General features: G+C 43.2%; 1 protein-coding gene across 2 annotated transcripts in view; it reads left to right on the forward strand.

Annotated features, from left to right (window-relative positions):
- The window catches only part of SIK3 (SIK family kinase 3), a 467,469-nt gene that overhangs the window by 159,028 nt on the left and 292,888 nt on the right, over positions 1-15,553 (forward strand). For both annotated transcript variants that reach the window (XM_086956798.1, XM_086956799.1), the window contains exons 2-3: positions 2,929-3,053; positions 4,555-4,678. In XM_086956798.1, the coding sequence (XP_086812924.1) occupies positions 2,929-3,053; positions 4,555-4,678 (249 nt within the window). The remainder of the gene's footprint in view (positions 1-2,928; positions 3,054-4,554; positions 4,679-15,553) is intronic.

Here is a 15,553-nt window from a genome sequence, read left to right on the forward strand (position 1 = left end):
CTAGAATGTGGTCGTCTGTACCCAAGCTGCGAGTGAGCAGGCCCCGAGAAGGCTGTCTTGTGTGGCGGGCTCGGGCTTCTGTTGGCTTCATGAATAGAATCTTTCATTCCCAGCAGACATGTCGGAGTGTAAACACTGTGCTCGGCCCTGCCAGCTGTGGGCAACCCTTGTGAGGCAGCCGGGCACTGCCGGCCATAATGGATACTCTTGATTCACTTTAACTGAATCTTTCAAACTGATGATCCAAATTACAGAGGTTTGTTACGGAAAGCTCGAGCTAAAAGCCTCTGACCCTGATTACGTGGAGTCACTTGTACCCCATATTTTAGGACTCACCCTTCCAGCCGTTTGGTTCCCCGTGAAGAGCCCTACTATGCAAGCCATAGAGTGGCTCTTGTGACTAGCCCTCTCTTACCAACAATATATATAGCTATTAAAGATTGTCGTCTCACTTTCCCCGCAAAGCCCCCCCCTCCTCTCCAAGCCCCATGGACTGTACAGGGTGATGTTTTCGCCTCTTTTGCTTCCCAAATAGGCTTGTGCACATCTGCAAGTGTCTCCCTGCCACTCCAGGCAAGTAACGCTTTGCCCTTGACAAAGAGCTTTTCTCTAGCTCTGAATGGGCTCTGTGTTGAACTCTTGTAAAGTTGCGCACTTCGGGGCCAGTGGTCTGCAATTTGGTTGCTCCTTAGCTAGAAACAGTGGCTTGGGCCCTTAAACATTTGAAATGGTCTGCAGAATTTAAAGTCATCACAGCTTAGCATGGTAGAGCTTCTGTGAAGCGCTTTAATGAAAGCGAAATGTCATGATGTAAGGGTATTAGTTCAGTGAAAACTGAACTGCACTAACTAGTTAAATGAAATGAGATTACCTCATTGAAAATAGATCAGTATTTCACTGCTAAAACGAAGATTTGCAAAATAAAATATGTACTGCATCTACCACAGTGGTTAAGGGTCTTTACTAAAACCACACTTACGGTCTGGACTGCTTTGACTGAGAGCTACCAATATGTGTTGATGCCAGAATAAACAGGTAATGAGATTCAGTTGTTTGCGTTTCTTGTATCATTTTTCTTGGTTTGCCAAAAAAATAATTAAAAAAGGAGACTATCAGAAAAAACAGCTTTGCATTAATATGTGCCGGGAAGGTGCATAAATGCATAAATGCACCTTTTTGTGCTGTGGGTTCCAACATACATCTTAAAGTGAATTACCAATGTAATCTATTATATTCCGACTCAGAAATAATTTTATGCCTAGAAATGTGGACTCTGTGCCCATTTCCTTAAGTGTACGAGAAGCAGGCAGGTCTCCTTCCATTGATTACCTTCCTGTATTGTTCAAAGTTGTCAGGGAGGTAAACATTGCTTGTTGGAGTCTAGAAAGCGGTGCTTATGCAGTTGTTCTATTGAACATGCCCTACACTGGTTCCGTTTTGGAGGAACCCTTCCTGCTTGCGTGCTGGTTGGTAGGATCAGGCGGGTGCCCCATAGGTTCTGGGACTTCGACTCTCTAACGCTTTCTTTTCTGCGATGCAAAGTAGGATGTAACCAGGAGCATAGAATCGCAGGACGAATGGAAGGCTGGCCGAATAATGGTCGTCAGGAGTACAAACGCAGTACATTAAGTGGGCCTGCATGATCCTGACCAGTTGGTTTACTTCTGGAGTAGAGAAGAGAGAGTACATGGCACTGTGTGCAGCATTTCAGGCAACTCTAATCAGTTTCCGCTCAAATGTTCCACGAATTTCATGCATGAAGCAGAGATGTAGGCTGCAAACGAAGAGTGATTTTATTGCAAGGCAGACACCCTTATTTTGTCCTAGAGGGTACACTAAGTGACAAATAGACTGATTTAATGTAAAGAAACTGTGAGTGTACCATTATGATAGTCAGTCAGTAAGAAAACTTTATTTGGTTAATTACAACCTTAAAAGTATACCCTATACATAAAATTACTGTTAAAACTTGAACAAGATCATATTAAAAACATGGCATTTGTACTTCCCGTAAAATAGTACATTCCTTCGAACTAAATACAAAAATACCCCTAGGGGTAATTAAGTCAGGTAATTTCCATCAGCATCAAATCAATTCCAAAGGTTCCAAATCATAACGTTAACCTTTACATGTACAGGCTCATCCTCCCCCCATGAGCGCCGCCTAAAATATTTACTCTGAACACTTTAGAAACAACTTGACTTTACACAAAAATTTCCCCATAGCACAAGCAATATCTAGATACCTCATTTCAGCTATAAAGCTAGCAGCTTGCATCCTATTTCTGATCCTGTATTTTTTAAAAATCGGACATAAAATTTCTTTTCGTAAATCTAAAAACATCATACAATCTAGTAAAATGTGTACAATATCGCAGTGGGTACCCAACCCGCAAGTACAGGTTCCATTGTTATTCAACATAAAATTTTTGGCTTCCTTGTTCCCATAGCAGGGGTTTATCCCCATTCGCACTTTTAGGACCTCACGTCTTAGGCGGTAGCTGGGCAATCTGTCTAAATAGGGGTACTGTTGGTTAAGTTCCCAGGCCAGGGTCATATATGACACCGAAACTTTCTGCGAGAGATACTCTCTATCATTATGATAGTGATAAGGCAAACAATTGCATGGTATTCTTGGTGGAATCATCCTGTACCCGGATGCCAATCAATCAAGCAGTCATTTTGGATTTGTTTTACTAGGTAATCACTCATAACAAATAACGATTGTGGCATTAAAATCAGGATCAAAATTAGATCCAGTTCATAAATCAGAATGATTAAGGACCGTCCCATCACTCACTACCTCTTACTTATTTTTGAAAATGTCTCTTTCATTGTAATGTTGTGTAGTTATTCGAATGTGGGACTTTTATACACCACGTACACATTGTGTGTACACATGTTTACTAGGTGTTTTTCTCGTTTCAGACTTTGGCTTCAGTAATCTCTTCAGTCCAGGGCAGCTGCTGAAGACGTGGTGTGGGAGTCCCCCTTATGCTGCTCCTGAACTCTTCGAAGGGAAGGAGTATGATGGGCCAAAGGTGGATATTTGGGTAGGTAATTGGCATTCTGTTTTATCAAACGCCATGTATTTCCCCTGAGGTCCCAGATGAATGTATCAATGAGAATGTTTATTAGGCAAGGTGTTGAGAAGCACATCAGAGGTAAAGGGGATATGCATTTAGTGATGTCAGAGTAAACTGTTTACAATTATGGTTCCAGGGTTTGCAGAACATTTTTCAGTTCAGGTTAGCAGCTCATAGCTGGATGCTCTTATTGCAGATGTGTTAAAAGCATTAACAGCTGAGCTATCAGACATTGCCTTAAAGTCTGAATAACTCAGTTAGGCCTTATCGTGCCTGCCAACTATTTTATCGCCACCCATATCTGAGGCTTTTCGTTGAGTAGTCAATGTCCCCTAAATGCAACCAATATAGCAAATCCAGTTCTTTGGAGACAGACTTAAACAGGGCAGCAGCTGGCCTTCCCTTGATACAATAAGCGGAGGCAAACATTTGTTTGTGTAGTGCTTTCTCAAAGAGAATACCTCACTTCTGTTTACTCAGGGCGGCTTGAGTTTGGTGATTCCAGAGCATCGTAAGGCTTTTAATGTTCTGAAATCGCAATGTATGGTAAGAAATGAAGATAGAACTTTCACCTTACTGAATTCTAAAAGTCTTTGTTCATTCTCAGAGCTACTCCTTGACAGTTTGGGACTTTTAATAGAATGACTATTTCGCAAATGTGGAGGTGCCACCTTTGGTGGATTTAGACCACTTCACCAGAACAAAGGCTTCTTCCGTTTGTTTTTAGAAGCCCCTTCCTGTAACTGAGCTCTGTAAGGCAGCACTGTGTCATCATCAACAAGGATTCTAAAAATATTACTGTTCAAATGAAACCTCATTGTCTGCGCTTTGGGAGAGTAGGTCCTGCGTGGATTCATTCCAGTACCCTAACTGCATGATATAATAGTATTAGGGCTAATATCTCCGACAGGAACCACTGGCTGGCGAGTTAACACAGCAGTGCAGACTGATGGTTGCATACACTGAAACAGTATCTCGTAATAAACATCTGCCATACAGTTACAGCACTGCAAAAGCTTGTGTAGGATTGCCTATGAATCGATGTCTTAGACTGGTGGCCAGTTGCCGCAGCACTGTGGATTCATCTGAGAGCATGTCTCATGCAAAAGTAGGCCAGGTCCAGTTACAGCAGAACCATGGTTTGTAGACTAGTCTGAAAGCTAATATGGTGGGTAGAAGCCGATGCATGCCAGTTACAGCAGCACCAAGTACTTCGCGAAGAGAGCCAGTGTCTCAGGCAGAAGCAGCACTGGACCATTTAAAGCCGCATTGTGGGTTCAGTGGAATAGTCAGAGTAGTTGACCGTAGCAGTCATCTTTTGTGTTTTTTTTACATCAGCAGCGCAAGTTTGGTGGAGTAAATGGAGTTCCATTGATTTTAGGGTGGGGTCTCTCTAGACAAGTTACTCTGTCCGATCTGTCTCTCCTTACCCTTTGACATCCCCATTCTTATTCTATTTGTTTCACAGAGCTTGGGAGTGGTCTTGTATGTCTTGGTTTGCGGTGCCCTTCCTTTTGATGGCAGCACACTCCAAAACCTGCGCGCTAGGGTCCTCAGTGGAAAATTCAGAATTCCCTTCTTCATGTCCACAGGTAAGAAGTGTTCCATTCCTTTTCCAATGTCCCCGCTCTGCTGTACTTTCCTCTGCACTAATATATGCCTGCTTTGGTAAATTGTCGTGGATGGTAAGAAGTTTTGATTTGCTCGTTTTGATCTGCAAGCGGATCTGTAGTTTTGAACTGCTCGTTATGGCTCCTGGTTGGCTCCTTGGCTTCTTGCATGATTCCCAATGGCATTATGGCTTTTGACTTTTGACCTTTGTCTATAGTACTCACACACTCCAATTTTGCACTGATGAAACTTAATAGTAATATATGTATGTTTTTTTTTAATTGGGAGTGTTTATAATACACAACCCCAGACGGAATACTATAGATAGCCAAGAGATGTAGACAACGTTTGAAATACAGAGGCATGTAGGTGTGTTTGCAGAGTTTTCAATGAGCACTGAGGAAAGAAAATGCATTCAAATAAAGAATTACACCATTACATTAGTGTGAGGCCAGAGGGAGAATGGCTGTAGTGCCCAATGACAGGAACATTTTGAACATGTTAGTTTTGAAACCACTCCTGAATTGCAACACATCACTTATGACTTACTAAAAGAGTACATTCCAGTCTCTCTGTTCATAAGCCGGGACTTCCGGTTGGCATGTGTGTTTTTTTGGAGTATTTTGGACTTTCATTCTGGCACAGGACACTATTCTGGTAGTAAGTTCATCAATAGACATGGAGTATTATAATAATAAGTAATATATAGTAATGTAATGTAGCATTTGCAACCCATCTAATGTGTACCTGTCGCCTCCATCAACATGTTTGTACAATGGTAATATCTGCAAACAGTGGTAATATGTGCATCGGACACAGTTGCCAATTCTAGTACCAAAAAACTCTGGAGCGTTTGAGGTATGGAGGATAATTGTGAATGTCCTCGTCAGGCACCAGGCTGAAGGGTTGCTGTAGTGGGTCTAAGCGACGTGAATATACAGCCCTCTACATCGTCACTTTAGCAGTCCCTCTATAAGAGACATTGTTTCCCCTGACCTATTTCCCCCTAGCTAAAACTTGTCTAGGGTAATGGGCATTCTTCTCCTAACTGCCACTGTCCCTATGTCTCAGGATTCATCCTTTAGTCTCTTTGTGTTGTCCCATTTGGTACTCAATAGCGGGTGAAACGGTTTGTATTGACGAAGCTGTTAGGAGCACCCACAGCACCACTTTAAGTAGATATGTTTGCATCAGCCCTCTTATGTAAATTTGTCGTTTTCAACTGGTTCTGTTGTAATGGGCATTAGCGCTACAGCTTTGGTGGCCCAATCACGGCAGTGGTTGTACTTAACAGCCAGTACTTGTATATACATTTGCCAGTGACTCTGTTGTTCTTTTCAACACACTATAATGTTGTACCCATCCTCAGGCCTGGCACCTGCTTTCAGTCATTTTGTGTGGATATTCAGTACCACAGATTCCTCTCCAGGTACCAGACTGGATCTGGAAACTTATTATAGCCTTGCTTCCGCTCACTGCTAGGTGACGCCATTGGCTCCATGATAGTTCCTTACTGCTCTGGAAGTGACGAAGTAGAGTCTCCTATAAGTTCCACGCTTGTGCTCTGATGTCAGTTCTTTCTTGCCACGCCTTCTTACTGTTATCCAGAGCTTCCTTCCAATCTTTCTCATCATGCACCCTGACTCTAACCCAGATCCTCTGCTGTGTCGCTCCAATCAGTAGAGGCTCGATTATCTTTTTGTTTCTGACCCTATGCCAGAGCAAAATGCACCCCATGATGTTGATGATGGTGATGGGGGTGGCTTGCTGCCCCCTCACCATACTGATGATGCCTTATACTTTGACATCTCGCCTACTCGCCACTTGGCCACAGCTTACCCTCTTTTGAGACCAACATAAATGTCCTAATAGAGATCTTATAGCCAGTGCCATCTAGTCCTGAGCCTTGCTTTCTTTTAATGGGGCACTCACTGATACTCTTATGGATACTTGGGTGAAGCCTTTTTCTTGTCAGCCTGTAAATAGTCAAGTGGGCAAATGTCTGTGGTCACTGCCTGTTGGCTTAGATTTCCTCCCCAATCACATATTCTTCCAGGTAGGGGATCCATCACGGCAGACAGATCAGTCTTGCAAATTATGACTACAAGGTTTTTAATGTCAGTGAGCAACGGGCGCACAGCCAATGATAGAAGCACAGGAGTATACGTCCTAAGCAGAAAATGTATTGGTGGTGCAACTGGGTGAATGGAAAACCTTACTAACCATTCATAAGTTAAACCAGCAAGCTGGTGAAACTCTTACAATCAGAAAAAGAAGCACCCTATGCACACACATCTATAATCAGAAAGTATGTATATCGTAGGATATGTAATAAGTAACATAAGTAAGGTTGCAGAGAGACAATGATTTCTTGTGTAGACTGAAAACTTCAGTTCTTAAATTTCTTAAACATATAACAGCAGCCAGCCGACATGTGTTTCATCGCTTACTCGAATCTTCAGAGCTCAAACACTACTGTGCATACTTTTGAAGGTCGCGCTGCCGGTGATATTTCCGACCCGGTAGGGCCCTTGACCGATTCAGATGAGAACGTAGACGTGTAGAAGGTCGATGTTGATTGTGTAAAATCTGACAGGAGTTCCAGGAGCTCTGGAATATTGAAAAGGAGGAGGTCGAGCTGATAGCTCAAACCAGCGGATTTGTGAGCTACAAAGTACCAATCGTTAATTGGGTATAATTATTCGTGTTGCATTGAGTGATAACGCGACGTGCGCAGCGTCAATAAAGCTCCCGGGTCATCGTGTTCCTGGTACAATCAGAAAAAGAAGCACCCTATGCACACACATCTATAATCAGAAAGTATGTATTTCGTAGGATATGTAATAAGTAACATAAGTAAGGTTGCAGAGAGACAATGATTTCTTGTGTAGACTGAAATCTTCAGTTCTTTGATTTCTCAAACATATAACAGCAGACAGCCGACACGTGTTTCATCGCTTACGCGAATCTTCAGGGCTCAAACATTACTGTGTATACTTTTGAAGGTCGCGCTGCCGGTGATATTTCCGACCCGGTAGGGCCCTTGACCAATTCAGATGAGAACGTAGACGTGGAGAAAGTCGCTGCCGATTGTGTAAAATCTGACAGGAGTTCCAGGAGCTCTGGAATATTGAAAAGGAGGAGGTCGAGCGGATAGCTCAAACCATCGGATTTGTGAGCTACAAAGTACCAATCGTTAATTGGGTATAATTATTCCATTTGTTCGTGTTGCATTGAGTGATAACGTGACGTGCGCGGCATCAATAAAGCTCCTGGGTCATCGTGTCCTTCTTGATGGTCCACAGGAACGTTTTCAGAGCCAGATGATGGGCGCACCTCCATCAGGCTAATGTGGAGCTCATCCTCCACAAGAGACATGAGTACCCTGATTACCCCCTCCCTCAGATGACCTCCCCATCCAAGCAGAGACATGTCCATTACGACCATCAGTTCTGGGTGGGGGAGAGAGGGGTCAGTCGCTGCACCAGCTGCGTTCAAGCAGCGAACACTGCATGTCTTGAGAAATGGATGATATCGGTCTTATTACCTTGATACGGGGCCCAATTAAACTTCCAAGTCCCATTGCATAGCTCACATGTGCCACCGGACATAGCTGATGAGGATGGAGGAAGCTAAGAAGCCTCATAGATGCTCTCACTGTTATCCAGGATTGCGCTTGAAGCACTAGGATTATAGCCAAAATGTCCTGGATTTGTTGGGATGGAAGGAAAGCCAATCACCAACATCCGACATTAACAAAGCTATTAGAGAAATACGTATACCTACAACTCTGCAATTACATTAAGCAATTTTAATTCCTTGATCATTACCAATATGGATTCAGAACCGGTCTTATCACTGAAACCGCTCTAACATACATTATTGTCAATGATGCTCTGAGAATCCTATACCAAAACAAACTCTACCTACTTATACTACTTGATCTCTCCTCTGCTTTTCATATGGTCAAAAATGATAACATAATTGACCTTCTCGAGAATAGGATGGGACTATCTGGCCCGTCTTAAATATAGCACAAAGAATCAAAGTCAATCATACCCTGTCTGGCACATCACCAGTCAAAATTGAAGTACCTCAAGGATCCACACTCTATCCCACCTTATTCAGCTTGCTTATGGAACATCTTACTGAACTTCTGAAGCTCTCAAACATTCACTACCAGATGTATGCAGATGATACACAATTGTGTATGAAAATGTCCTGATCCGTATATGTCAAACTGCTCAACTGCACCCTTCTGAAAACAACAATGACTGACCCACAATCACCTCATGCTTAACATTCTAAAAACTTAATTCCTACTGATCACCCCACCAATCACTCTGTCCCGTAAAAGAATGGCTCAGCCAACTCAAAGCTCTCAACTGCGTCCCACATGCTACTGATTCCAGTAGATCTCTAGGCATAACACTGGACAAATACCTGAATATGCAAGATCATATCAGTGCCACAACCAGGGGAGCCGATTACCTAAATATACTGAGGAAACTCGAACCTTTCTTACCCCCCCCCACTGACTTTCAGCTAGCTGTCCAATCTCTGGTCATCTCCCATTTAGATTAGCGCAGGCCTACCCAAAGTAAGGCTGGCACCACTACTGGCCTCATTGAATTCACCTGCTAGGCTCATCACAGGATCCAAGAGATGCAACTCCATTACCCCCAAACTCAACCATCTGTAATGGCTCCCATCTGAAGCTAGAATTCAGTTAAAGATAGCTTGCATGACTCATAAGGCCATCCACCACAACACAGCTGTCTCCTTGGCTAAAGAACGTAAACTGTCTGTGTTAGTCGCTCCTCAAGAGGCTCTAAGTCCCTGCTGCTAAAGCTACAGAAGTTCAACAAAAAGAAGACTTACAACCATTCCTTCTTTGGTCTAGCCCCAAGAATATGGATCGCACTGCCCCCAAAAACTAGGACAAACCCCTCATGTACCTTCAAAAACAACAGAAGTAAGAAAGCTTCTATGGAACAGATTCTTCCACTAGTTATCTTTACTCACTCAGCTTAATATTTGTCATATGGGCTTACCCAGATCATTGCTCTACTAAGCCGTTGTGGTTTACTGTATCAGTTTCTGCGTTTTGCATTGCTCCCTACATTTCCTCCTTGGATTTTGCCTGTTATGTATGGCCTAAATGCTATGTTTACAGTGCTCTGATACCTGAAAGGTGTGTAAGAACAACAGGAGAGAACCCATAAACCACGTTGGGATGGATGTGTCGTGTAAGCAGAAACAATTCCCAACAGGTATCATGTAAAGGCAATTTAAATAATGTATGCAATTTGCATTACAAAAAGGAAGAAACAAGGAGTCACTGGAGTTTTTTGAAAAAAGGCAGTATTATCCACCAAGGAACAAAGGAAAGGTCTTTCACATGACAATACAGTTAAGCAGCACTGTACAGAGCAGATCATGTGACAACCCAGTGGCACTTGGTGCAAGGTGCTATATACAATTGGTGATAGTGAAGGTGCAAGTGCTAAAGTGAACAGCGTACTCGACGCATAAAATCAGGTATTTACATCAAATAATGGCTCCACAAAAACAAGTTGTAATCACTTAAAACAAGATTGTTAAAATTTGAACAGGAGCACAAAACGTGATATGCGTCATATGATTTATGCTGTAAAGTCGACGGCGTTTCGATCCCCTTTAGTCAGGATCGTCATCAGGACAGGGTTGTCGATGGAATCAGTGAGTAATACCCAGGCTCACACATACTTGAAGTGGTCAACATCTCCCTCAGGACAGGACAGGTCCCGGCAGAATGGAAAAAGGCAGTGGTGAACCCGATAAGGAAAAATACATCATCTCCCTGGACAGACCTTTCCAACCTACGTCCTATCTCTCTCCTACCTTACCTGGGCAAAATCACGGAGAAGCACGTGAACACCTATCTCTCTCAACATCTTGAAGCGACGGACGGCCTGGACTATTCTCAATCTGGGTTCAGGCCGAACCACAGCACAGAATCAGCACTTCAAACAGTGACCAACAACATCAAAATGGCACTGGATGATGGTTGCTCTATGATTCTGGTGCTGTTGGATCTTTCCGCCGCTTTTGATACGGTGTCTCACAAGGTGCTTCTCCATCGCCTAAGGGAGGTGGGAATAGGAGGAGAGGCTTACGCGTGGTTGGAGAGTTTTCTGTCCGGGCGTTCCCAAGAGGTTAGGCTGGGCTCCCATCAATCCACCCACAGAGAGCTCAATAAGGGGGTGCCACAAGGCTCTTGTTTGAGCCCCACACTCTTCAATATATATGTGGCCCCCCTAGCCAACCTAGCAAGATCTTTCGGGTTCACCCCCGTGTCGTACGCTGACGACACCCAACTCCTTTTTCCTTTTAAAAATCTCACACCTGCAATAAAAAAATCTTTTGCAGATGGCATGAGTGCCATTGCAGACTGGATGTCATCAAATTGTCTGCAATGTAATGTCGGGAAAACCGAAGTTATGTTGTTCGGTCAAGCGACGACACTTTGGTCATCAGAGTGGTGGCCCCAAGAACTAGGTCCTGTCCCTACCCCTAATAGCAAGGCCAAAAACCTAGGAGTACTATTTGACCAACAACTCACTTTTAAGGATCACATCAATCAGGTAGCTGGTACCTGCTTCCGAGCTATCGGGATGCTAAGGCGTGTTTTCCCCTATCTACCAGACCATTACAGGAAAACACTGGTCCAGGCTCTTGTTATCAGTAGGGTAGACTACTGCAATGGTTTGCTCCTTGGAGCTAATGAGGAGCAAATCAAGAAACTACAAGTTATACAAAATACTGCAGCAAGGATTGTCATGAATGCTCCACCTAGGACTCCTTCCGGCCCCCTACTGACTCATCTACACTGGCTTCCTGTGAAGAAGCGAGTTCAGTTCAAGACCTTATGTACTATACATAAGAGCTTAATAGGGATGGGCCCCAAATATTTCATTGACATCTTTCAGCCCTATATCCCAGGGCGTTCTCTGCGATCCAGCAATCAGCAACTGCTGAAGGTGCCCAGAGTTAAGAAAGCCAGGCAGGGTGGCCGTGCATTGGCTCATACCGGACCCACACTCTGGAACACACTACCGCTGGACCTAAGATCCATTACCAACCATATGAACTTCAGAAGAAATCTAAAAACCTACCTGTTCCCTACCAACTAATGATCATATTACATCTGGCTACACCTCTTGTTCTCACTCTCATTTGCAGTTATAGCGCGGAGATACCCCTTCGGGAGTCTAGTCCGGCGCTTTATAAGCATATAAAATAAAATAAAATAAAATAAAAATAAAATAAGGCAGGGGAGCGTGGGTAGCTGAGGTCCATGCGGTCGCTCAAGAGTCGGAAGCTGATCGTTGATTGTATCTGATCAGCGGGCGGGACTTGCAGCGCCTGAATGAATCAGGGCGGCGGAAGGCAATTGGCAATTGCGAGCACGCAGCCCACCACTAGAAGAGCCCCAATTGCCTTCCGCCGCCCTGATTCATTCAGGCGCTGCAAGTCCCGCCCGCTGATCAGATACAATCAACGATCAGCTTCCGACTCTTGAGCGACCGCATGGACCTCAGCTACCCACGCTCCCCTGCCTGGGTTTTACTCACTGATTCCATCGACAACCCTGTCCTGATGACGATCCCGACTAAAGGGGATCGAAACGCCGTCGACTTTACAGCAAAATCATATGACACATATCACGTTTTGTGCTCCTGTTCAAATTTTAACAATCTTGTTTTAAGTGATTACAACTTGTTTTTGTGGAGCCATTTTTTGATGTAAATACCTTATTTTATGCGTCGAGTACGCTGTTCACTTTAGCACTTGCACCTTCACTATCACCAATTTTATATAGCACCTTGCACCAAGTGCCACTGGGTTGTCACATGATCTGCTCTGTACAGTGCTGCTTAACTGTATTGTCATGTGAAAGACCTTTCCCTTTGTTCTTTGGTGAATAATACTGCCTTTTTTCAAAAAACTCCAGTGACTCGTTGTTTCTTTCTTTTTGTAATGCAAATTGCATACATTATTTAAATTGCCTTTACATGATACCTGTTGGGAATTGTTTCTGCTTACACTGATACCTGAAAGGGTCATGTTTTCAGTGTATAAAACTCTTCGAATAAAATAAATACATATGCTTACGACCAGAAGGGTCTGACGGATGTAACAGTATGTTACATTCGTATATCACGTCGGAGCAAAAAATTACAGATGAAAACATCACCAAATTGCAATTTTATTACTACACATTGTCATTATTTTTCATTTCAACTATTATTTAATTTGGAAAACCGTGAGCAATATATTCAAATAACCCCTTTCTGAATTCAGATTTTTTTTTTTATTTAAAAAAATGTGTAGCTTTCCGGATCCATCCACGGGTTTTACACTTGTTTAAGCCACAAACTTGCAAGCAGGTTGAAAGTTGAAAAAATAAACAAAAATGCACTACAAGTTAGTAAAATGAAAAAACTGGGGTACAAAGTTTTTTTTTTTAACAGTTGTTGTTCATGAAAGGCGCAAAGATGGTGATCTCAGCTCCACAAAGGTTCTGTTGATGCCACTTTTAGGGAAAAAAATACTTGTTTTATTACACAGCACTTTTTCCAACTTTTTCAACAAAAACCAGAGTATTGCTATATTTTGGTTATATAGTTGGTTACCTACAGGGGAATCCGCAAACTCTGGGTACCTTTAGAATACCCAATATGTTGGAAAAGTCACAGCTGAAACCTCTTTGGTGAGTTTCTATCAAATAAATCATGTTCAGAGTAATATATTCCGATTCTCAGGAAGCAGCAAGAGGCATCCTTCCAGTTGAGTGCTTCCCCTGCCCAGGTCTGACTGTACCTCAGGAGTGTTAAGGAGGAGAGGAAATAGTCAAGACCTTTTGCCAGTTTACTTGTAGGCCATCAGTAATTCAGAGTCCGTCTGGTAAACTTCCTATGGAAGTGAATTGAGACCAGGTGTTTTGTCCTTTGCAGGGCCCATATTGCCTCACTTATTTCGTTACTGGATATAGGGTGCATCCGTCCTTGTTGCAGTTCATAGTGGATGTGAGGTAACATTATTACATTTAGCAATCCATCCACTGTACTGTCAGAACTATGGTTGGTGGTGCTGTATAGTATTTCATGATATTTGTGAAACTCTTTGAATCTCAATTTTTGTGTTCACGGAAGTGCCCGGTGCAGTTTATGTAGAATAAATCAGGTTGTATAGGTGTTCTTGTTAAATAATCCTTGCCAACGACCTTCTTGCCTACTCCCCCCCCCCCCCCCCCCCCCACCCCAGTGTAGGCTTTGGCTGCATGCGTGGCAAATTGATATGGTGGAGTTCCTCGAGTAAGGAATACTGCTCTGTGTCCGCAGCTTTCTAAGTGCCTCTGAGGGCAGGATCAGATATTGGAATGCTTTCGATTAAGAGCACTCAGTTTTCTACTGCTTCCAATTCTTTGTCAATGGCTTAGTGAGATCCCACCACCGCAGTGGTTTCTAGTCACTTCGTTGATTGCTTCCCTTTCAGTTTCAAGAGAGGAAGTGATTTTTCAGTTGTCTCAAATGTAGTCACCAATTTTTCTGTGGAGTTAGTTTGAAAATCTGAGTCCTTGTGGTTTGGTCTCTCTTCTAGGTTAAGATGGGAGAAATGCCCCTCTCCCTAATTAAACCCAGCCTGCATTGGATTGTGATCCTCAATAGTTCTACCATGATAATCTACCTGAGCAATGACCGGGCGAATGGCTCTGAAACATGTAGTTCAGTCCAGCATAACGTGAAAGTGATGGGGTGGGAGTAAAATGAGTACATTTTAACCCCTGAGTTGTGTTGTCTCCGTAGGTCAACCAAAGACCAGTGTTCTAACCAGAAGGATAGATATGTCGTGTTACGGTTTGTGAGATTAGCCTGGATACATTTCTGGAAGAAAAGCTAAGAAGGCTTAAGCCTGAACATCAAAAAAGGGTTCAATACTGGGGGTGAAAAAGCCTTAACAGTCAGGGGGTTAAAGGTTATTTCTTAGCACTTTCAGCCTTACTACTTTTCCTTGACCAGCAGTCCTGATTTGATGAGATTTTTAAAAGGTTTGACATACATTTTTCCTCCGAAACCATTTATGATGCCACAGTGGGACCTGAATATGGTCTGGATGTTTCTCATATGTATGCCCTTGAAGCCGTCGTATAACTACTTGCTGCGTCCCCTGGCAAAAAGGACTGCTTTACTCATTACGATCATGTCAGCTCATCGTGTGAGTAAACTTCAGCCTCTTTTAGTAGTACAACCTCCATTTAGAAACTTTTTTCTTGGACAATTGGATACTGGGTACTCGAGACATTCTTGCAAAAAGTCATGACTCCTTTCCACGTCAGGCAATCCATCACTCTTCTTGCAATCTTTGCTCCCCCACACCCTTTGAAAGAGGAATAGAGGCTTTGATTGAACTCCAAAAGGGCTTTAAGCTTTTAAATTGATCGTACAGAAGGCCATTGAGTGGATGATCAACTTTTTGTGTGATTCTCTAGAACAAAGAGGGGTAAGGCTGTGCAGAAGAGGACCCTGTTGAGGTGGGTAGTCCTCTGCATTAATAACTGCAACACACTGGCCAAGCAGCAGCCCCACAGGAATGCCTGACCGCCCATTCCACCAGGACTAAGATTGCCGCCATTGAGCTAGATGGGGGAATTCCGGTCTATGACTTCTGACCGACTGCAACTTGGGCATCCTAGCATATATTTATGAAGAACTACTACCTTGACAACCAGGTTCGGCGTGAAGGACTTTTCCTCCATGCAGACCTGCAAGACCTTTTGGTCTGAGTCCACTCTATAAAACCTCCACCTACAA

This window comes from Lissotriton vulgaris, chromosome 2_1, assembly GCF_964263255.1.
Source record: "Lissotriton vulgaris chromosome 2_1, aLisVul1.2, whole genome shotgun sequence".
NCBI classification, from domain to species: Eukaryota; Metazoa; Chordata; class Amphibia; order Caudata; family Salamandridae; genus Lissotriton; species Lissotriton vulgaris.